The 24,313-nt window shown below is 37.8% G+C and overlaps 1 protein-coding gene across 1 annotated transcript in view; it reads left to right on the forward strand.

The window, feature by feature from the left end:
* The first annotated feature begins 3,581 nt into the window (after positions 1 to 3,581).
* Positions 3,582 to 24,313, forward strand: part of MYRFL (myelin regulatory factor like) — a 33,205-nt gene continuing 12,473 nt past the window's right edge. The window contains 17 exon segments of the mRNA XM_066319148.1: positions 3,582 to 3,663; positions 3,666 to 3,780; positions 6,756 to 6,823; positions 6,918 to 7,176; positions 7,977 to 8,068; positions 9,874 to 10,021; positions 13,182 to 13,377; positions 13,880 to 13,956; positions 15,207 to 15,317; positions 15,844 to 15,898; positions 15,900 to 15,935; positions 18,721 to 18,883; positions 18,886 to 18,920; positions 19,296 to 19,404; positions 19,857 to 19,966; positions 23,385 to 23,548; positions 24,143 to 24,206. Of these exon segments, the coding sequence (XP_066175245.1) occupies positions 3,582 to 3,663; positions 3,666 to 3,780; positions 6,756 to 6,823; positions 6,918 to 7,176; positions 7,977 to 8,068; positions 9,874 to 10,021; positions 13,182 to 13,377; positions 13,880 to 13,956; positions 15,207 to 15,317; positions 15,844 to 15,898; positions 15,900 to 15,935; positions 18,721 to 18,883; positions 18,886 to 18,920; positions 19,296 to 19,404; positions 19,857 to 19,966; positions 23,385 to 23,548; positions 24,143 to 24,206 (1,884 nt within the window).

Consider the following 24,313-nt stretch of genomic DNA (forward strand, 5'->3'; position numbering starts at 1 on the left):
ACCTAGGCAGTGATATCTCCTGGCTGACTGCAGCTGGTTTATACTTACAACCCTGTAGCTCTGCAGCTTGTGCCAATAATAGCAGGTCTGTTCCAGTCAAAATGAGATGGACTTTTGTGCACAATTTAAATGGCAACCAGTCTTTGGAGTTCTTTAGCATGAACGAAGGACCTATAAGCCCCATAAGTAACACCTTAGTGTAAGTCAGTGAGGTTCAGCTGGACTTTCCATTGAGCCTCTGCATAGTGGAGCTCTTAAAGTGCTGAAGCCTGTTTTTGTAAAAAAATACTTACTTTCATGGTAAAGTGTCTTTAATGGAAATCTGTTACTAATTTTCAAGTAGAAACATATCCCTCAAATTGCAAGGCTTTGTAGCAAGCATGAATTTGTCTGTTCAGCAAGCATTACTGAACACTGACCTTGTTCTCTGTGCCATTTTTACACCTTGAGCTGTATAAAAGGATTGTTTCCTGTGTAAAGTAGCTGATTTTTAAACACTGATTTTACTACAGATAGTTGGATTTGGCCTGGAGCTTCCTCGCATCCTCTTCTAATGTCAGGAAACTATTAGTTTAGTATTGATTTTTAGTCAATACTATTTCTCTGTTGCCCATCCTTCACTTTCCATTTAGATACCACTGAAAAGGAGGCAGCCGGTTTAAATGCAGATATACATAAAGCTAAGAAAAAGATATACATAAAAAAAGATACACATAAGAAAAGTGTTGGGAGAATTGATCAGGATAGGTTTTTCAGGGTTTGAGACTTGGTCACAGGACCATAGAGTCCAGCTGAGGAGCCAGGTGATGACAGCCTCGTGTGGAGGAAAGAAGGGGATGTCACCAAAGAGTAACTGCCAAATTAAGAGGTTGGAGTTCATACTTCTCCGTGGGAGTCTGTAGCTGGGTATTAGGGACAGGCTAAGCAAGAGTGGACAGGGAAACAGAAGACAGTGTAGTACTGACAGGTTTTGGACTTGGGGGCCAAACAACTGAAGTATCAAGCTTAAGATGAAATGAGAAAAAAAATTAGGCATATGCAGTGTGTGTTCTACAAACATCTGTGTGTGAACCCCCTGCCATGGCACTGCCTTGTCCTTTCACCTTCATCTGTTCGTTGGATGGTAGTTCATCTGTAGCTGGTAGTCCTCTGCACAGTGACGCCGAGGCTGAGTGTATCACTGTGCAGACTCTTCCAGAGATGTCTGGGCACATTGCAGCATGAGCTGTGAACTGCAAGCAGAGCAAGCTGGTGATTGAGGCTGCTGACTCCACATATCCTCCAGCAGCTCTTAGGCAGGCACATGGTTCTGTGCAGGAAGATGTATTCACAGAGGCCTCACTGCAGGGCTTGTCCTGCCACATACATGCAATTCTCTGCTCTTACAAGCATGTAACATCCAGGTGAGTGACTGTCTTGCATATTGCCCATATCTAAGTACTTATTGTAATCAAATATCTGTGAAATAGATGCCACCATTCAAAATAAATTTGCATATTTGTTGGATTTGCATCTAACAAATAAATCCGCTTCTGCTGAAACAGTTGCCAGTGCAAGCACGTGATGCCACTGACCTGGAAAGAACATTAAGTTCTACAGGGCAGTGAAATGTGCCTACACTTCTGTGCACCTGGGTCACAAACATTCACGTGGTGGCCTGTCTTCCTGGCATGCTTCCTTCCTCTCCCAGTACTGCTTATTCTTTCTTTCTCTTCCTCTCCATTTAGCTGTTCATGCAAAGTGGAGAGATTAAGAAGAAATGATAGATATTTCTGTTATCATCACTTAGCAACAGAGCTGATCTCTGAACTGTGGAATATCCATTTGAAAGGCCTTGTCCATGTTCAATTTAGAGCTGTATTCTATGACTCAAAAGAGCCTGTCTGGGTCAAAATAAAGGATTCTTGGTTGTGTGGTACAGGAAAAATGTTTTGTATTTTACTTTTGGCCTCAAGTTAGTAATGAAATGATATCATTCTGTGTGAGTGTTTGGTGCTTTGAACAGGAAGAACAAGTAGAGTGAAAGAAGGAGAAGGTGATTGAATCATCTTCCTGTGAACTACATTAATAAAAAGGGAAGGATTTCTTAATTCAAGGTGGGGGAATTCCACATTGAGACATGAAGAATGAAAAGATGAGAATCCAACAGGTTTGAGGAAGGCTGCTAAGGAAAGCCAGGGTCTTTTGCACTCTCTATCTGTTTTTGCAAAGTGATCTGGTGCTGCTTCCAGAATTTGTGTGTTCCAATTTTGCTGAGATAAGCTGGTGAGCTGCACCTATTGAATCTGTTCTCTGGCATGCATGGGGCATGTATACATGTTTGTATACAACATCAATACATTGCAATGTGAGGATCTATCGGTAGCACACCTCCAAGTTGCTATCCCCCAGTGAAAGGCAGTCAAAATTAAGCCTGCAGCACCAACAAGTAAACAATACCTAGATTAATGTATTATCACAAAGCAATTTGGAGAATGTTTATTAGCAATGTGGATTTATGTATTAAGACACACAAGAGGGAATCCTGTGCAAGGTTGTGCATATTTAGATTCTACTTGTATGAATGTCCTTTCTAAAAGCTGGAAAAGTATCAAGAAGGAGTAGTAGGAAGAAGGAACAGTATCAGACAAAGACATCAGAAAAAGAACTGAAGTTATTTTAGGGTAAGTGTCCTATGCAAGGTAATATAGTGAGAAGACAGCAAATGCACCAAAGGCGGTGGCTACACCTTGGTTCAGGTGCAGCAATTAACCTTTTGTGTTGAGGGGACCTGGTTGGTGTCAGACTCTAGGGCTGAGCCTTGCAGTTCTGGATGTGTGGGTTGGTCCATTTTATCCTGTGTAAAGTGGGATTTGCAGCTCAGAGGCATTTGCAGCTCAAGCAGGAATGTCAAGGTCCTTATCTTGTTTGGATTCTGGCTGGCCACACCTGTATTTATGGAAGGCTTTCTGCAAGAGGTGGGGAGCATGCAGAGTAGGGCTGCTTGGCTGGTTTTTTTTAATGAGTGCCCGTTGACTTTCTATGAAAGTTGTCATGAATTCCGGAAACTTTATAATCATAAAATCTGTTTATAGCCTTCAGTTACTAAGCAACAAAGGACAAAGTACTGAACTTTTCCATTCGCTAATACATTTAACATTTTAGTGGGCTGGTTTTTTTAGGCAGAATGAAAGGTAGTCACCAATCAAATATTTTTAAAGCTTTATTTGGGCTTTATTTAAACTCAGATGGTGGGTTTTTAAATGGAGTTTTAAATCAGAAACTCGCAGTACTTGCAAGTACAAACGCACCAGGTGGATCTGTGTAAGACAATGTCTGAGCTTCAACCCAACAAACTGTTTAGACCTCAATGTAAGAGATTAGGAAATGATCTCCAGAACCCTTTTTCTCAGTTGCAGACTGGGGTCCTTCATCTTTCTGCTCTAGTAATTCCCTGAAGCCTTAATGCCACGCATAGAGTGGTGTTTGCCCAGTGCTACACTGTCATCTAGAGTGCCCCTGCACATTGTTAATTACTCTACATTTCTCATCATCCTTTTTCCCAGAGTGACTAAACCAGAAGCATAACCCTTTTGTTACACATGAGACAGGACAGGTTTGTTTTTCCTTTGTGTAGGACCATCAGCAGCATCACTTATTCTGAAACACTGACAATTCCCTCTGAAATTCTTTTTTACTTTTAACCTTAGGGCAAGATGTCCATGGAGCCTTGGAAAATCCCATGATGGATACAAGCCTCTTGGAAGAATTCATTAGTAGTGACATAGAGTTTGGAACTTTGTAAGTATTAGAGTAACATGTACTCCTCTCCTTAGCCACAGCACTTGAATTGTTTTAATTACTGCCATGATAAAATCTGAGTTGAAAGAGGATTGTGGCTCTCTTGGCATTCTTTCTTGAAGCTGCATAGGAAGATGTAGAAAAAATGAACTACAGCCAGTAATGGAAATATGGTTGCCTTCTTGTTCAACAGAACGAATGATAATGAAGTCTGAGTTGACTCACAGCTGTTGAGTTAATTGTGACATCGAATGCAGAGCTGTTACTTCAACATTCCTTAAAGTGCTAATTTACTTTTTATGTACAGAATAAGTGATAAAACTGAGACTACTGTATAATAAATTGGGAGAATAATGGAGGTCTCCTAGTTTGAAGGAAGCAGAGCTATTGTTTTCACCCTAATACTTAGTTCAGAACATAAACTGTCCATCAGTCTCTTTTGAGATTAACTTTAAAACTATCAAAGGGTGCATAGTGCGAATGTTTATGGTCAAGGGTGGAAAATTATGTAGTACAGATCTATCAAAGACCTAAACCCCAGATCTTTCATCTAGACAACTGACAGATGAATGTTGTTCAAGGCAAAATACTACTAATAGGCTGACACTCGCACTTGCCAAGAAGCAGAGCAAGAAGGAATGTTTTAAAAATAATGAAACATGAAATCTTTCATTCTAGACAGATTCTGTAGCATATGTTTACTTAAAGTGGGCCAAAGAGGCTTCTACCTGCTCTAAATAATGAACACTGAATTGATTCCCTTTGTCCACACTATAAAAGTGAAGAAGAATGAAGAGGATGTTGTATATAAATATCCATAACCTTTATTTTTAGTGACTAAATGTGTTTTAGGTTAACAAGATTATTGAACTCCTGTATGACAACTTTATAATGTTATTATTTTGCTTTAAAACACAAAATATAGCAAAAATGTAAATGTGTGTATGTATATGCTATTAAGTATTATAGCTTAAGTAAGTTAGATACTATAGTTATAGTACTACAGAGTACTTACATGCAAGAAAACCATCTGTAAAACCATTATGGGTTTGGAGGCTGAACGGGATTTTACACTAATACTACAGTCCTGTTTTGTTATTTATGGCATTAAGAACATTTACTGAATCATTAGGTCTGTACAAGTCAAATTATTAAGAATTTATCTGTAGTGCCGGAAAAATTGTGCATAAACAGAATAGAATCTCATAAAGGATCATGTCAAAATATGTCAAAGGAGAAAAATATTAAAAGCCTCCATATATACATATAAAATGCAGAACTCCGTGGTGTCATATGCAGTACAAAGGGTGCTGTTACCACCAAGGTCTTTGGTGTACCTTGAAATTTCCATTAAAGTTCATCTTGCATCAGAAAGGCTATCAGCATTACATTTATTCTTCTCTTACATCATGTGTGAAGCACCATGTGATTTCCTCATCTTTTTCCACAGAAGTACCTTCCACATTATCAGTGAAAGGAGAAAAAGGTTGCCATGTCCTTTGCTAAGTAGGCATTTCATTGATATACTGTGTTTTTAATGTAGAATCATTTAAACTACAGATTATTTTTATTTTATTTTTATTTTTCCTTCAAAAAGCACAGTATCAGTTTCAGTAAAGTTCTAACTTGGAGATATATGCCTGCTACCTCTGTACTTCATAAATATTCTCTCCTAGAGAGTGTCTGTCACTCTATTTTACTGAAATAATCAATGTTAAAGCAGAAATCAAGTACCCAAGGCAATATCTGAAGCTGGAATATGAACTGAATGTGCAGAAGGAAAGTTTAAGACTTTTATTATGTATGTATCTTTAAAAATTTTACAAAGCACAATTGGAATTCAGTATATATGGATGAAGTATCCCACAGTTAAAAAAAAAAAAAAAAAGGAAATATTTGTTAACTATTCAAAGTTGAAAACAAGGTTTAGAGTGTAGTCATGATATTTAAAGGCATCAGAAAATCAATTCTGAAAGAAATTAAAGAATATTCTAAAGTGGAGTTTTAAAATTTATTTTTAAAGAGGAGCCATGTGGTTGAAGCCAACCCAAAATGCAGGGTTGTGGGTGTGATATGTTAGAAGACCAGTAGCAATACTGTTAACAAATGCACAAGCACATGCCAAAAGTAACCAAAAATGAAACTGCTCTCTTTAATGCTATCCAAGCTCAGAAATACAAAACCTGAAATGGAAAAAAGAGAGTGAAAATTTTCCATTGATACTTGAAAATATTTGCTATGTGTGTGAACAAGTGTTCTATGCATATGAGGGTGTCTCTGTAAGGAATTTTATTTTATTCAGCTTCTGTGAGAACAGTCGGCTTTGGTAAAGGAGGGATGTCTCATTAGTTTTCTGTTATCCTTCCTCTGCTACAGCATGTTTAGTGTAACATGCATCTTAAGGCTTGTGTTTCAGATTGGGCTTCAGAGTGGTGTTTGATCTGACAATTCATAGGAACACCTGAAAGGACTGAGAATCCATTTCTTGAACCTTCGTCTACATGTTCCAAATGTGACAAAGGAATCCTCTGTAGCTCATTTAAATGGCAGTAGATGGCATAGGATTTTCTCTTCCTTACGACAGATGAAGATATTTAAACTTTAGTCTAGAGAGAATCGGGCTTAAATCCCTTGTGAGCACTGTATGTTCAGAGTCACTGGTGTGCCTGGAGGTAACTTGAAGAACAACTCATGAGAAGGGGGATAGAAGTCAGCAGGTTGTGAAGGGGGATTTGGGCAAGAAGGGGTGGGAACTGGGCCTTCTTGCATGGCAGAGAGGCAGGGGACCAGAGATGGTCTGATGAAGTGTAGGTGACATTGCTCCTGTGAGAAGGGATGGCAAACATGGTGAGCAATGCTTCCTGAAGACCCTCGTCAGTAGTCTGGTGGTCCGCCTCCACTTGCTTTCAGCATTGGTTGTTGTTGTCTTCCATGTCTTGTTCCAGTAGAAATTAAAACCTCTTTTTTATCCCTAGGCAAAGCCAGTTGCCAGACTCCCCACCAGACTCTGGATCAGAACCATGTTCCCCACCACAGCTACAAAGTAGGTGAAATGAATTTGGCCTCTTCCAAGCTTGTTGGAAGATTGCCAACTCCTCTTCCTTGTTTTTATTTTCTCATCTGTTTATTCCCTTCAGCTCCATGGTGTGATGCTCTGTGGCCCAGTGGGCTGCAGCCTCCGCTCCCACACCCATCTATTGTGGCACCCAGCAAGCTTCCCTGCAGGTTCATGGAGAGTTGCTCTGACCCAAATGCCATGGGGTATTCTTGCAACATTTCCCAAGGCTGCTGCCTGAAGACAGGAAACACTCCGACTCCATGGAATCATTCTACATCCTCCAGCTCTTTGGGTTTTAATCATTCATACTTCCAGCCTAATGCATCTCAGATTTCTGGGTAAATGATAAAGCTTTTTATGCAAAGGGTGAGACAGGCAAGAAACAGTAGAACTGGGTTAAGACTGGTTGAAAATCCCTGTGGGTGTAGGATTTTCCACAGGATGGCAGTGTTTAGACATTTTTGAGACACTTGTGGTTGAGGGTTCTTTAAAACATGTTGATTGAGGTTTAGGTTGGAAGTAGGAATGCATTTCAATTTTTAAAACAATAGAAGGCTAATGAAAAATCAACAGGTTTTTCATAACTGGATTATAAAAATATTGAGGTGTTTTGCAATAGCTGTTGTATAGGTTTGTGCATGAGGATCTTGTAATTGTTCTAGCGAATTACATAAGAGAAAAGGAATTGTCATATGTATGCAAGTGAATGTAAGCAAGTGAAGCAGTAATCATATTTTATCTACCATATTAACCCACCAATATGTTCTGGATGCTCAATTATTTAAAGCGTTCCGGTATTTTAACATTAACTGGTAAAAAGCAAAATTATTCAAGATAAAAACTGTGATTTTAATGTAAATGTCAGGAAACTAAACCCCTGTCACTTATGCACTGTCCATATTTTTAAAAGAGATCAACTTCTTTATTCATGTGAAATTTAAAAAAAGTTTTCAAAGGAGAAAATTGGATAATTCAATTTTATAAACCCACCAACAATCTCCTCTCTCAGCAAATCAGAATTTGGGTGACAGTGCAGTTAGAATGAGATAAGAGGTACCTGGGTGTTCTTTTGTAATGATTCTGTATTATCTATATCTAAACTTATAAATGAGTAATGCAACATGTGTCTTTACAAAAGTATTTCTGCAGCATCAAGCAAAAAAAGGAAGCTCTCCCAATTATTAGGAGATGGGATTGATTCTCCAGTGCAGTCTCAGGATTCCAGACAAGGTGAGCAAGTGTGTGAAGAGGAAATTTCATGTTTTGTGCCATAGACAAATGAATACTTGAGAAGCACAGCTCCTGCTGGCTCAGAGAAGATAATGGTATTAATGATTTGTAGTCCACAACTCCGTTTGGATGAATTTACCCTTTTGGAAAACCAGGATTTATTTATATTTGGCAAAGAGAGAAAAGCACTAGAGGTTCATGTTTCCTGAGGCTTTTCTGGATAGAATATTCTGCCATTTTCCATATGTGAACCTCCACTACAGTGATGATAATATATTTTGCTTACTTTGCTTGGCACTAACTTGACTGGGCAAAGAAAGCATTTTGGGTCAGCTGAACAGGAAATTAATAGGGTGGATGAACAAAGAGATTGCCATTTCCCATGATCTCCTCTACTCTGTGCTTTTTTTCTACACAGTCTGTGCATAAGCAGGCTTGGTAAAAGCTGTATGTTCTTTCCCGCCCTTCCCCATATTGGTTTGGTTCAGTGTTTTATCAAGATAAAAATAATAAGCTTATACCAATTGATACAAAAACCTTACCAGGCATGTAGAGAAATGAATCAGCTTTTGTGAAGTGTGAGACTCTCTCTGAATGAACAGTCTGTAATGACTAGTTTACCTGAGGAATTTTACCCATGTCTGTTAGTGAAAAATCTGAGTTACTTGTTATTTCTTCAGAGTAAGTTATTTGTCTGCATTAAATCAATCTTTTAGAACACTTGTAATGAATTGCAACCAGATTTAGTAGGTTGCTTTTCCTTTGATATCTTTTCTTTAATCAGTGTTTTTTGATTGTGACTTAGTCCTGTAAGTCAACCACTGCTGAAAGAAGACAAGCAGACACTTCTGTATCTGAAATTTCCATTGCTGTTTTTAATACTGAAAGATATAGCTTTGAAACAAGCTTTCTTTTGATATCATTCTTAATAAAATCTCACTGACACGTGCATTGGAAAAAGAACAGAGACGTATGAAAATGGCATGGGGATAATTTAGAAGTGAGATGTGAATTTCTTTACTGTGGTGTTTTTATATCTGTCTGTCTATCTATCTATCTATCTATCTTTACTCTGCTGTATGTCAGAAGTGGAGACTTGCAAATGAAGCTTGGGCCTGAAGTGATTCTGAAGGCTCTGTCTTACTGTGCTCTCACTGGCTGTGGATGAATCTTAGTTGTATGCTCCATGATGTATTTTCTCCTGTCCTTACTGCACTCTATTTATCTGTCTCTCTTGTCACATTCTCCTCTGTCTTCATAAAATGTCTATCTCAGAGGATTGGGGTTGACCCTGTCTGTCAAAAAATTCCTAATGTATAGGCAGAAAGCAGTAAGGAGATCGACCAGATGTCATGGTGAATGTGCTCGCTAGGGAAGTGTGCCTCCTGTAGTATATTCTTCAATTCAAACCTGTAGTAGAGGGAATGGGAAACAAATGCAATTGTTTTACTTAATTGCTTCTTGCAGTGTTGCAGATGTACAGTAGAATTCTTAGCTAGCTTTCTTTAGCCACTGCCCCCATCCCCCAGGAAACTGTTCATCTTTTTGGAGAGAATAAAAAATAGGAAGTTCTACTTGTGTACTATTTTGCAAATCAGGAAAGCTGAAAATTTTATTTTCTAGAGAAAGAGAATATAACACAATCTTGTGGAATAACTGCAAAGGATAATCACATTTAAACATGTATGCAATGCATGTGTCATTTATATGTGTGTGCATTTATGTTAATATATTTTAAAAATGTCTATGCAGGATGTTTGGCTAGTGCCAAAAGAAATAACAGAATTATCACTGTCTCTCTACAGCAACTGTAAAGGACTGTGCTGCTGAAGTGCAAGAATATGACAGTGATGGACAGAATGCAGCTTTGGAAAAATGCGGTCAAGCTCTTACATGGCAACCATACCAAACTTCTCAGTGGAACAGCTTATTTGACTCTAATTATGAAAGATTGTAAGCACTGATGTTTGCCCTTGAAAAAATCGGTTTCTTCCGTGTTTTTTTTTTCTTTTTTCATCTGTTGTTGTAGTTTTGTAGGAATAAACGATGCATTTGGCATCCCTTGTTCTTATTGGAAGTAAGAACAGAGAAAGAAGTATACCAGGTATGATGAAATATAAACTTCAGGTGTATCAGATAAGATGAACTTGAAACTCTGGTTGAAATTAATGCCAGTTTTTCTGATTTCCCTTCAGGGATTTAGGGGCAAAACAAAAGTAAGTTAAGATATCTGGTAAACTTTTGTTTATTTTGTCAAATGCATTGGGGCAAGTAATTACTAAGCATATGGCAGCTTTCCCTCTAGTAGTCTAAAACATTAAAGGAAAACATTAGAAGTTACCAGTGTTACTTCTTGGCTCATACAACTTAAGTCTTAATAATTATAGATGCGTGTGTGTGACATGCAACTGTTTAATCAAAGATTTAGAGATTTCCTGTGTTAATCAAACTGTAAATAATTTTGTTTGGACCACATGATCTGGAAAAGATCATTCCAAGTTCACTTTACATCCCTGATTTTCTCCATTCTAATATTTAGCATATGAACCCTTTTAACAAATTCACCCTTTTTTACAGCATCTGGTGAGTTCTTCTGGACTGATGCAAAGAATTTGTCAATGTCTATCCAGGACTTACACAGCACAGTAAATTTTAATGCTCCTCTTGCCCAACCTGCCAAAATGTCTCCTGGGAGCTGGGTGCATATCAGTGTCATCACTGGAGACTGATGTTCCCTGTTTGCCCACAGGGGATAGGGGCATTACACATCTTACTGTGTCCCACACAACCCTTCACCTCAGGTATTGATTGACATGACAAGAGAGCAAACCTTTACGCTCCTTGGGAGCTGGATGGACCCAGAAACCTCTAGCTGAATTTGTGGTATGAGTATTCACTCTAAATGGAAATGGCTTGCAACTCCTGTTGCACTTTCAGTAACTATATGAGGGCTGTGTGCTGATGGTGGGAGACTGCTCTTCTGCCACTACCCAGTTACTTGTTGCTTCCCATACGGCTAAAATTAAGGTTCCAGACACATGTTTTTGTGAACAAAGACTATGTGAAGCTGAACAATAAAGTATCTCAATACACACTTGGTTGCCATTACTGTAGGAGGGGATTGAGGTGTTACTTGCCGAGGAAGTCAGTATTACTTTTAAGCGAGGTCAATGGCAGTGCTGTTGTTCCAAGATGCACTGTAATTACAGCACATTGCACAGATTTGCTGAGTGGTGATCCTGCATTCTCTTGGCCTCAAAGCATGCACATGCTTCTCATTGCTTAGCATAGATGGATTGATCCCATGCCTTCAAATTGCTACACCCATTTGAGGGCTGTTTTTCAGTTTAGTTATTATTTTCCATTTGATTGATACAGTACTTGAATGTCTTAGCTATTTCATTTTCACAACAAAAATACTGTTAGGTGAGGTAGATTAATTAGAAAAGTTACTCTATCATTAATTCTGCCCTTTGTTATGTGCCCTTGGCACGTTCTTGGCCCTTGTCTGATATTGGTGGTGCTCTGTTCCAAAGATGTCTGGAGACTTAAATTCTGAATAGAAAGAGGAATTTGAAGCATATTTCTAGTAGGGATGTTTGTGGAACAGGTGTGTCTATTGCTGCCTAAAAGTTATTCCAAATTTTGCTGTACTGCTTGGTAAGAGTCATAATTTTTTGTGCACCAAGAACAAAATATATATTTGCTTTTATTTACTGTAAATGACATACCCAGAAAATTATGAAATTGCCCTTTCAGAGCCATTGTTCCAAACACTGCAACTTGGAGATGTGGACATTTGTAATTTTGCTTCTCAAGCTGCTTGCCTGTGTGTAGGCAAATAGTCTGGAACTGCATTAAGAATATCAGCTAATGAACTTGCCAACACTTAAATATGAAAAAACTTAAATATAAAATACTAATTTCCCTACTATGAAATATACTAATTTCCTATATAAATAAAAAAATACCCATTGTAGGAAAAAACCGAGTAAGTTTTACCTCTTTAATAATGATGGTTTGAGGAGATGGTGGAACCTTCATTATAACTTTAAATATGAAGTAGCACATGACTTAGTTTTGAAGTAGTTACAAAGTTGTTTTCTCTTTTTTTCTCTGTCCCAGGTAATCAGCAGTTGTTTGAAAGGGGAATTCTGATCAAAATTTATAAAACAATAATAAAGTCTGTATATTTCCTATGAAGTCTGTACATTTTGATTTTTCCAACTAATAATGGACGAGTAATGAAAATCCATCTTCAGTAATTGTGTTAATGAGAGGTTCTCAGTAGCATCGTACAAAACTATCATTATCAAAGTTTCATTAACAAGAAAACCCAATGTCTGTGTAAGAGAACCTTGCCATGTAATTCTGTTATTTCAGAATTATCCATCGCTTAAATCAGAGGACTGGAGACATTGTTGGGATAGTGAGTTCACTGTCTCTAATGGAAAGATCTTTTGATACCTTTCCTTGTTTACTGTGAATCATAGAGACAGAATACTCTTGCTCTTTGGGTGACAAATTGCCCTTTGAGGAAATAAAATAGAGTTGCTTAAGCCAGAATAGGATGGACAAGTTTTAGTAGGGCTGGAGAGTTGGCACTGATAGCTCTTCTTTTAGCTTAAGTAAAGCCTTATTGCAATCCCAGTAGCTTCTGCAGAAGCACTTGCTGTGGGAATTTGTGAACAAAGTGGGGAGTCTTGCTGGCTCATTATCTCATTGCTGTCTGCTGCAGATTGCTGTTTGTAACAGTGTTATGGTGAATGATTGAATACACTAAAAGGTTGGTTTGTGCTCTTAGGTGCACAGGGTACCTTTATATCAGAGTTGTAAGTGAGGATTATGTAAGCCTCTCAACCTCTGGTTTCCAAACATTTTGTTTTCAGACTAGAATTAGAGAACATTTTGTATGTGTTTTCATTTTTACACCTTTGACAGCCTAAGAAGAAAATGCTGGTAGAACTAGTGGTTGTAATGATGTATTTTTAGTCCAGTTTTGTCACGAAAAATCAGATGGATTTTTGGACCATGTTACAAAAAATAGGAGCTCAAGGTGTCACTCAAGTATGTCAGTACTTAAAGTCGCTATTCCTTCTCCTTGTTTTTGTAGACCTGCTGTAGGATATCACATTGTCACAGATAAAGGATTTAATTTTTCAACAGCAGATGATGCCTTTGTGTGCCAAAAGAAGAATCATTTCCAAATCACAGTTCTTATTAGAATCACTGGACATCCAAAATATGTCAAAACTCAGCAGGGGTGGAAACCAATAGAAAAGTTTTACTTGAAAGCATATGGAATTAAGGCAAGTGTCTCTCCTCTTTGAGATTATTACTTTTAATTGTCCATGTAATGACGTAAAAAATTGAAGTGAAACTCTTTTAGTAATTTTTTGACCAAGAATATGTAGCTACCTTATGTTGGTTCTGTTCTCATGTTAAATATCTGTATTTATGCTTGGGCATGGAATGAAGCAGTAAACAGGCTGGATTCAGAAAACATCTTTTCTTTTGTAGATGAATGCAATTGCTTTCCTTTGTGGTTTTTTTTTGGTTTTTTTTTTTTTGGTTTTTGTTGTTGTTTTCTCCTCTTTCAAATTGCATCTGCAAAAAGACTTGGGTCTTCAGATTAGATATCAATTATCAATTTATCAGGAGTCAGTTTCTCTATTAATTTCTATGTCATTCCATTAGAAATGAGTCCACTTTCACTGTTTCAGGCACAACTTGTCTATTAATGTCTATCTCAATTTTTGTGTTTGAGAATTAATTATTCTTGTCGTTTTTGAAAATATTTTTATTTTATAGGTGGATGCTCCAAATCAAACTATTGTTATTGAACAGTCTCAATCAGATCGAAGCAAAAAAACTTTTCATCCTGTTAAGTAAGATTTTTTTGAGAAAATTACTCCATTTTGTTTCAATATGTGTGATTGATTTGAAATATGAAGTAGTTGTTTCTTTAAATCTTACAGTAGCTCTAAGCTAGTTTTGTGATTTTTATTCAGATTTCATTGTGACTGCACACACAGAATCACAGTAGTAATATACCCCTGATCACACTTCATTAAGGAAAATTTTCAACAGCTTTACAGATGTGTTAAGTATGTCTATCCAAAATACATATATTCATCTAGAAACACTCTTATACACTGCTTAGAGCTGTAAGGCAGGTGCACTTCCAATCTTAAAAAATGTCGGAATGTTCCTGTACTATATGGGCATGAGAGGCATTTACAATGCTTTTTAAGGGGGAGTGCCTCTGCTAGAAACACACATGCAGCATCCTTCTGGAGGTCTGCCGTTCTTTAGCATTTAACTCCCTGGCAGAATCAATGTTTATTCTTCTGGCATAAGTTTCCTCTGTTGGAGCTGCTGTGTTCTCTATAAATAATTAAATAAGCTTTATAATACAAAGAGAGAAGCAGTGTTAAGTTAGACAGGACAGTGCTGGGATAAAGGCCTGCACTATATTATCACCTAAACTGAACTTTGAGCTTGGAAGAAGAGCTTGATTTTCACTAAATTGTCTCTCTTCCTTTTGTGTACTGACAAATAGCTTCTGTGTGTATGTAAATTATTTTATGTGTGACTATTTGGTTAACAGTAATTTTTCCTACAGAAACTCTTTATTTTATTATTTATCACTTACTGGAGGACTACTACTATGTGTTTGAAACTTGGATGTCTACCATGTGCTTCCAGACATGTAAATTAGGTGCAGATTAAAAGAAGGACAAGCAGTAACATCTATTAATTTTACTGTGGAAATTAAGGCCCAGTAATAAGCAAGCAGTTGTTAATCCTGTCAAGCAGCAAATAGCCATCATATGGAACACAGGCAGTTTTATTATATTCAAGACTGTGTAAAAACAGACCAAGAAACATAAGACTCTATTATTAAAAACATTTTCCTACTTGCTGGCGCTTTATCCTGTTTATCTCCTTAATGTGAAATAGTAGTCACTGTTTTTAATACATTTTTAGAAACCAGAGTTACTGCATTTTTACTGGGATTCCTCTGTTTATTGATTTGTCAGTTTTTCTCAGAACTGTTTCATGAGTTTGCAGCAACCTGGTTTGAGCAGATCGATCTCCAAAGACTTCCCTGATCTTGTTTCCTTTTCTATTTTAGAGTTGATCTGCCAGGGGACCAGATAACTAAAGTAACACTGGGACGGCTGCATTTCAGTGAAACAACAGCAAATAATATGAGAAAAAAGGGGAAACCTAATCCTGATCAGAGGTATTGCTAGTTGGCCTATGTGTTAGAAGTAGAAAAGAGAAGGTCTATTTCAGAATGGAGCCAATGTTTGTGAAAAATCTCTGCTGTCAAATCTGTAGGTTTTTTTCGAATTCGGTAATACTTGGCATGTGCTGAAAAGCCTCTTTCTCTACAGTCACAGAACAATATGAGAATAAAACACCCCAAACTTCATCCTCATGGTTAGAAATAGTTTCAGGAAATCATAGCTAGAATCAGGAAGCAAAAAAATCCAAATAATGATAATTTTCTTCTGAAGCAGGAAAGGTTTTCATCTTAGAAGCTTTTACTTAAATTTGTGAAAATTCTTGTATTCTTTGCTAATTTGCTGTGATAATGAGGTTTCTAAGAGCATATTTAATAAGAGAGAAGGAATGTTGTAAGAATGCATTTAAAAATCCTTGTCTGTCTTTTTACATGTCAGTAATAACAGCTGTATTTAAAACTTTCTTTTCTGTAAGAAAGAATTAGTTCAATTATTGTCTTGATTAAATCAATTTCAAATTAGATACTTCATGCTGGTAGTTGGACTGTATGCTGTCTCTCAGGACCAGTTCTACTTACCTATCTGCAAATGTCTCCGAAAAGATCATTGTGAGGGTAAGTATAAATTTCTGTTACTTTAATGTAAAAGTATTTACTGTTTTGATACTCACAGGAGTTTGAGGGGTCATGATTTTGGGGAATAAAATATATGGAATAAAAATTACCACTGAGTCAAAAAGACTGAGGAAAATATGTACAGTTGCATGTTATATGAGTATGTTACCTTTTAATTATCAGAAGTTAAAGATGTTGTAAGTAGAGCTATAAAGGGATTTTAAAAGAAAGGTTGTTATGAATTCCCATACAAAATATATTGATTTTTCTAGACTTTTTTTGTATTTGCAGTGAAACACTGCCAGGAATTTTGTAAAAGCTTTCATTAGCTAGAGTCTTCATTTTCTAAGGAGGATGAGAAGGAAAAAAAAAAAGTAAGGAAAGAAGGTCAAGCAGCTCTAAGAACTTTAAGACCCATGGCTTTACTTTTCCAGTGTGTTTCCGGAGTGTCCCACCTCTCAATTCAATAGATTTCCAATTAACAAAAGGAAGAATAATCTTTCTTTCTCTTAACTGTTACTTTCAGTTGCTTGGTTTGCAACAGAACATGTTGCACAGGACATTTTTCCTTTAGTGCGCAGCTTTAGCCTACAGTTAGACTAAGAAAAGAGAAAAAGCCCAGTTCTATAGTGTTAACAAGAGCTATGGAGAATTAGGGTTAGGAGAGAGAAAACACAGAGCCCCAGAATGAGTGGGATAGAAAGGGGACTGCCAAGGGAAGGTGAGGGCTGCTGAAAGATTTCAGTCCTGGCCCCTTTTTCTTGTGATCAGTAGGTGGTGGCAAATGTTTGAACTGGGCATAAAATGGAGTTATAGTTATTTCTAGGGTGAATGTTATGTTTAGGGCTTAGAAAAATGGGAAATATGTAAGATGCCATGTGGCAGGACTGCCAGAGATGGGGAGGGCCTCTGGAAGATTGCAGTCCACTGAACCTCTTCCATGGGGTCAGTTGAAGAGCTGCTGCTTGTTTGCATGGACTGTTTTTAGCCCTTGGCTTATGGAGAGGAATAGGCTTGGCATCAAGCAAGACCAGAAGCTCCCATGTATTAAGTAGAGCTGGGAAAAGGCTTCTAAAGAAAGCTGAGGGCTGTCAACAGCTTTTAGTCCTGGCATGTTTTTTGCAGGCCATTGCTTGCATCGTTTTTGGCAGCTCATCATCTGCCTAGGCTTACGACTATGATCTAGTTTAGCATTTGGGTTTGGAGGGAGCAAAAGGGCAAATCTCCAGCAAGTGAGGTGTTGTTCAGGGGTTTCCAAAGGAAGATGGAGGCTTTCAGATGGTTTCAGTCCTGACTCCTTTTTCATCTGAGCATCCTGTTTTGCCATAAACCCTCTTTCTGTAGTTAAAGTTAGGTTTGGAGGAGGATTATGGCCCAGAGCTTGTTTCTGGGTGGAGCTGTAAAAAGCCTTTGAAAGCGATGTGTGAGTTCAGTAGTTTTCTGCCCTGCTAAGAAGTTTTATCATCTTGGGTGCTGCTGTGATTTTTTTGCTTCAGGATGCTGAAGAAGTGTTTGCATCATTCCTACATATGTTATATGTAAAATCCTTTATTTGTCTATTAACTTCCACAATCCTGTTTTCATCTGATTTTCTCTTTCTGGATCTGACATCGTTACAGATGTCACATCATTAATAATTTGGAGAAGCTGTTGAATTTTCACATTTGTCTCATGCTTTTTACTTTACAAGATATATATATTTTTATGTAAGATTTAGAAAATTATATTTTCCCACGATTTTTAATATTAGATTCCTTTGAAATTTCAATGAAGAGTGCTCCTTCAATGCATGTGAGACATTTTTTTACAGGAATTCATGGAATGAATTTTTCAAACCTGACCACTATTTCAGTCAAAGGAAAAAGAAGGCAGTAAGGCAGAAAGATCAAGACACTCTGGTCTGAAGTGGTGAAAATATCAACAGGAAAGACAGAAGGAAAAAAAAAGTAATTTTGTAGCTGTTGACAGGGCTTCAGTGGCAGGGAAAAGCTAGTCAGCCACTGGATACCTTAAAATGGCAATGCTATGCAAATGCACTGCAAGAAAAAGCAGCTCATCATCTGGCCCTTTTATACACTCCAACACAACAAAGCTACCAGCTGAGTGGTGCTTGTCAGGCATATCAGATCATGCTCTAATTGTGACAAACAGTGGTGAGTACACAGTGCCAGGCCTGGTAGCTGGCAAAGCCTTGTGAAAGACTGGCTTCTTTTCATCATGATTGTGATTTGGCCTGAATTTGAAGTTAAAAAACCCCCCAAACAACTCAAAATTAACTATTGAAATCAAATACCTTTTCTTGTTGTACACATTCTGTTGTTTTATTGGTGTTCTTTAAAAGATCCTGTTTCCTTAACATGAAATTTTCAATATGAGTTGATCTAAAATGTTATAGAGGATTTTATGAATCACATGTGTTTAACCTCTGCCTTGCTTTCTCTTTTCTGATTTCCTGTCTCAGGTAAATTTTAGTGGTAGATAAAGAATGGTTATGTGGTATAATGTCAAAGATAAAATTCAGAAAGATTTGGACATTGTCAATTTAGCTTAAGGTGCTAATAAAGTAGAATTCAAGGGAAAAAAGCACGAGGTCAGTGCCGTGTGAGTGGAAACACTTTAGAAGTAACTCCACTCTGGTTTTTTTTTGTTAGTGTGCTAAAAAAGCTTTTGAATACAATTTCAATATTTAAGATCTGGCTTGTCATTTTCCCTGAATTTCTAAAAGAATAAACAATAGCTTATCTATGCTATACTGTATCTTTAAGCAAAAAAAATTTTCTTCTAGGCATCTAACCCCGGGCAGTTTGAGAATGACAATGATGTGCTGTGGCAGCGAGGGCATGTTCCAGAGACGATAGCCTATCATGGTCGAGTAGGAATTAACACGGATGCACCAGACGAAGCACTGGTTGTCTGCGGAAACGCCAAAGTTATGGGCAGAGTCATGCACCATCTGACAGCCGGGCAAAACAGAATATCCGGGAGGTGAGAGCCGTGCAGTACTGAGGGCACTTATGTTTGCACGTGTGGATCATTGTTCTGACACATGATGCAGCTCCTATATCCTGACTGTGCTGTAAAGCTGGGTTAAAGAAATCAGATGTACCACTGTGCTCTTTAGAACTGTCACCTACAGACTTTGGAGAAGGCTGCCTATAGAAGCTGGGTGTTGTCAAACAGAAGGATAACTGGCAATACAAATACAGAGAGCACTCTGGTAGTGGGGAATGGGAAGATTGTCTGTATTTTTCTATGTGATGATTGGCCAAATGACTGTGTCAGGCTAGTTGCTCTCTCAGTTGTGTCCTAGGTGCCATGCTTAGTGTTTCAACATATAAATCTTGGTATTTTTCCAACTAGGTCGATACAAATGAGCAGTTGAGAAGAATTACACAAATGAGGCTGGTGGAATATGACTACAAGCCTGAATTTGCATCTGTTATGGGAATAAAAGATACCCATGAAACAGGTATAAAGTCAGTTCTGTTCCCATTTTTCATTAACATCTACTGATATTTATTGTGCCATAGTGTCTTTTAATATCCTGCTATTTCATCCTCATTTTTAGGTTACTGCAATTGCACACTTTGCTGTGTATCTCTTGTGGTATAAAAATGCCAAAATTAGGTATTGCTTGTAATTTTACATCTTCTGTTTCAATTTTTAAAGATGAGAAGCTTATTTTCCAGAAGTTAATGAGAATGAAGTAAGTGCTTACAAACAGTTTTGTTCTTTCTGCAAAGAAATGAGAATTCTAAAGGTTTCTAGGGTTTTTTTGTGGATAGAGAAAAAACCCTTAAATCCTGGATTTTCTCACCGCAGAGAAATTCTAGATAATTTTTTGCTTTGCCTGTAGTTTTAGAATGGTAGCGAGCATGCCAGTGTGTTTTCTGACATTAGTTTTTGTTACCTCCTGAACAGGAATAATAGCCCAGGAAGTGAGGAGGCTTTTACCTGAAGCTGTTAGAGAAGTTGGAGATGTTGCTTGTAACAATGGAGAAAAAATAGAAAACTTTCTCATGGTTGACAAGGTATGGTCTTGAGAGAGAAAGCAGGGGTGTGTGTTTAGACTGTTCTTTCATGTGGGGAGCTATGAAGACACTGTGTCCCATAAAAGCTGTATCCCCCCAACATGTGTTACAGAAATGGTGTTTGGTGAATCATTGAGAAAAATTGAACCACCAGCTCTTAGTAAAGGGCTGATCTTTAATGAAAAGAAGTATCTATATTAAAAGCTGATTACAATACTACATAAACATACAGTTAAAAAGAAAAGCCCTAACTTTCTGAATAAAAGTGGATAGTGATATCATAACATTGGTTCTACAAATGGTACTCCAAACAATATTTTGTGTTTACGTGTTTCAGTTAAGTAAGTGTTCCACAAGTATATTAAGCAATGATGGCATTCAATTTGTTAAATAAAACTTACTCTAATCCGGGTATAACCTCTAAATACAAATCCAAGTGCTAGCTCTGTGTGTAGGGGATTTTTTTTTTTTTTTTGGCTATCTGAAATGCTTTCATAGGTTCAAAATCATATGCTATGAAATGGCACACAAAGTAGTTACTATGCTAATAGACTGAAAACACTGCCAAGTATTGTCCTGTGCTTGCTTCTCCTCCTTTTCTGTAGAAATATCACTGCAGGGGACTGTCAGTCACAGAGTCCTGCAAGGCTGCAGACAGCTCTTTTCTCAAGCAGCCCCTCTGCTGAGTGCTGGTTCGCTGCATGCCAAAGACCACTTCCCAGTTTTTTTCCATTTGCAGCTGATAATAAGAAGAGGGAGGTTTTAGAGAAGGGTGACCTTATCTTGTGTGGATGATATAATGAGCACAATCCTTCATTCCTTATCATAATCCATTCTTTTCTATTTCTATAGGAAACACATTTACACCACCAAACTTGGAGAAAATATCTACAAAAATATTGTGGTTCACTTGCAATCTTTTGACAGGCTTTAAATAATTTAAGTTCATAGGTTAAATCTTTTAGGTTGTATTCCATATAAAAGAAGTATGAATTAGATACCTTGAATAAAGCTGTGGAAAAAGCACTTCTGGAGATCCGGCTGAAAAGACAGCTTTTAGAAAATTTGCTCTATTTGGTCCGGGTTCCAGCCTGTACCTGATTTCTACATGCTAGTAGAAGAGCTATAGTGGTAGGTGACTCCAGGTAGTTTTGCCCTTTAGGCCTTCCTATTATATTGTATGACAGCAGTAGCATTGTTTGCATTTTTGAATGCCTCCAAAATTTCTTTGAGGTTGTTGGGTTTCTCATCTAACAGAAGTCGAGGTGTGGAGAATTGAGCTTTTGGTTCATCTCTCTTCCTTGTTGAAATATCACACAAATAACATTTCTAACAGTGCCTCACCGCACTGCTGTTTGGGCCCATCATTCCCTTTCTTCTCTGTACCTTGGGTCTCTGAACAGGGCTGGCCAGGATGTCTTCCAGAGATGTGACCTCCAAATGGAAAATGCCTACTTTCTGTTCATCACTGTAGGGTGTGATTCTGCTGTGTATGTGGCCCAAGCAGGAATGGATTGTTACAGCAATAGCTTATTTGCTGCTTAGCATTTTCTTGACTACTTGTCTAGATCTTGATCTGGGATTACGTCACAGGCACTTTGGTGCTTTAATATGGTCAGATAAATCTGTGCTTTTTCCTCTTTCCTCCTAACACTTGTGATTGAGGATATGAATGTCAGTTCCATGGCCTTTGGGGTGATAGGACTGGGAGAGATCTGTGTCTAACAGTTTAAGATGTATATTGAATTCAGAGATTTGGAATGTATCTTATACAGGTGTAGCATCTGATTTAAATTTCGGGAGTTTCCAGCAGCTTTCAATAGTAAATGGACGGTGCTTCATATTTTTTCTTTCAGTTTGGCAGGTGAGGAGACCTTGAACTTTGTTATCTCATATTCCATATTTATTTCCAGAGAAGTAGGGTGTTGGCTGGTGTTGCATCTCTTTGTCATTTTGGCGCTGTTGAACTCTGTATTGCATTACGTATTTGAACCAGGCTCTGCTGCTTTCTAGAGAAATGTCTCAACTATGTGCAATTTGGGTTTTTGAGACAGACCTCTTTTCTTCTCAGTTTGTACTGTGCTCAGTACGTTGTCACTAGGGCGGCAGTAAAACCTGATCGGTTTTTTTCCCCTCAATAGAGTATTTCTTTCTATTTGCAAGAGCAATTTTCTCAGCTAGTTGAAGCCATCTAGAAGAAATTCATGCTTGATTTGAAGACAATGGAAAGGGCAGCCGCTGTATATCATTGATATGAGGGCTAGTGTCCATATATGTGATTTCACTTACAGGAATTCTAGGAATAAGAGATTATTTGGAAGTCACTTTTTATTTAAACGGGCTATTGGTATTCTGGGAGTAGGGAAGCTTGTGACTTGCCACTGATAATGTGCTCTGATTCTGGTTACATTAAATGCTGTCTGGTTTTGTGGAATGCAGTCACCTTTAAAGAAAGGTGTGCGTGGTTTTTACATTATGAAAGGCAAAACTGCTTTTGCCTTACTTCCGCATAACTGACTAGACTGGAACACTTAGCCACACAACTGCAGTGGTGGCTTCATCCAATGGCACTGGTCTGGTTGTACATTACTATGAGAAAGGCCATTCTTTCAAAAAGAGCAAAGAACGTACTTTTCTACTATGCTCCTGCAGTGGATCAGTAACCATTTTGACTCAAAAAAGGATAAAATACTAACTTGGATGGTTACTTACCTGGATAGTTACACTGAGGGCTTCTCCAGCAGCAGATAGATACCTAGATGATGAGCAGGAATAGGAGAATAGGGGGCTTTTTCTGGGTAAAATATCCAGGAGTAAATGAAGGGTGTCTGAACTGTTTTGGTTGCAGAGAAGATCATGTTATAGAACCTACAAGACTCCTGTAAGAGACTGGAGAGGCTGAAGGGAGGAGCAAAATATCATACAATCACAGCTTGACATTGGTTGGTTTTTAATCTGTTTTCACTATTTCTGTGTGATTAATGTTATGTGTAAAACATGGATAGAAACTCTGGTTTGTCTGAGCATACCTAATGCCTGTAGGGAGATGGTGGGATGTACATTTTGCTAAGGGATTCCTAAATCTATGTTCAGCTGCAGCACTGAAAATCAAGCAGTAGATGCCGTTGGAACAGTGTTAAGGTTTCAACACAGTATGAAGGTAAAATACAGTTTAAATTCTTGGTGTAAAAAGCCCTTTTAGCCTCTTCAGGTTTTTTCTGCAAGTCTTCCTTTTCAGTTACTCCAAATTAAATGTCTAGCAAAAGGATTTTGTGCTCACACTTGCGTGGCATCTACAGTGAGATAATTTGTATTTATATAGGTGAATTCTGCACTCTTTTTCCGCTTGTTACGTGTGATTGATGAATATACTATGTATCTACTGTGTACCTACTTTTGTCATTGCTTTCCTTCTCAGGATCAGATCTTTATGGAGAATGTTGGTGCTGTAAAGCAGCTTTGTAAACTAACAAACAATCTTGAAGTCAGAATAGAAGAAGTGGAACAGTGGAACCGGAAGCTGGCCAGCTGAAACGGCTGAACCAGTTTAAAGTCAACAGTCAGTGAAGAGAGCAAAGTCAGGTACTTTGGTCCAGGATGTTCTCTAATAGTTGTCACACAAATTGTTAACTGATCTCCGTGATAGAAGTGAAAACCGATTTTGCTTGACAGTAGAGTTCAGCTATTTTCCAGTATTTAAGTTGTGCAAAAGACCTCAAAATTCCCATATTTTTTTTAGTCACCTGACAAAATTAATATTGAAATGGCTGTTAATTGCAGTAATTTTTGTGATTGCTTCTGTTGCATAAAGTAAAGGGTGGATTATGTCCAGTTGCAGTTCTGGAACTTGGAAATTGCTTCTAAGGCAGGTCTACAGAGCTGCTTCTTCAAGAAAGATCTTCATTGGTGCTTCAGTGGAAGTGATGAACATTTCCTGTTTCTAAGCCATTATCCCAAGTTTTTTTTTTTAAATCAAATGTAGCATTTAAGACCATTCACCTGAATGAGGTTAACTGGAGACCTTTGTCCTTGAAATGAATCTGCTGACACTTCTGCCTTTCCCTTTGTAAATGTTAAAATTGCAAAAGCAAGTGACATTAACACATTAAAAATGTGTTTTCTTCATTAATTAGTAAATGCGAAGCATTTAATGTAAAGAGATCTTGTCTCTTACAGCAGGTATAGTCGAGCTAAGAGTCTCTTGCCATCAATAAAATCAGTCCCACTAAAATCCAAGAAGGTGAGTGAAATTAAATCCTTGTTCAGTCATTCACTGTGATTTGCTCTCACTTCTCTTGCCTATATCATGGTATAGGAAGTGGATACCTCTTTTCAAAGGGAATCATA

This window comes from Sylvia atricapilla, chromosome 5 (genome assembly GCF_009819655.1).
Source record: "Sylvia atricapilla isolate bSylAtr1 chromosome 5, bSylAtr1.pri, whole genome shotgun sequence".
In the NCBI taxonomy this organism is placed as follows: Eukaryota; Metazoa; Chordata; class Aves; order Passeriformes; family Sylviidae; genus Sylvia; species Sylvia atricapilla.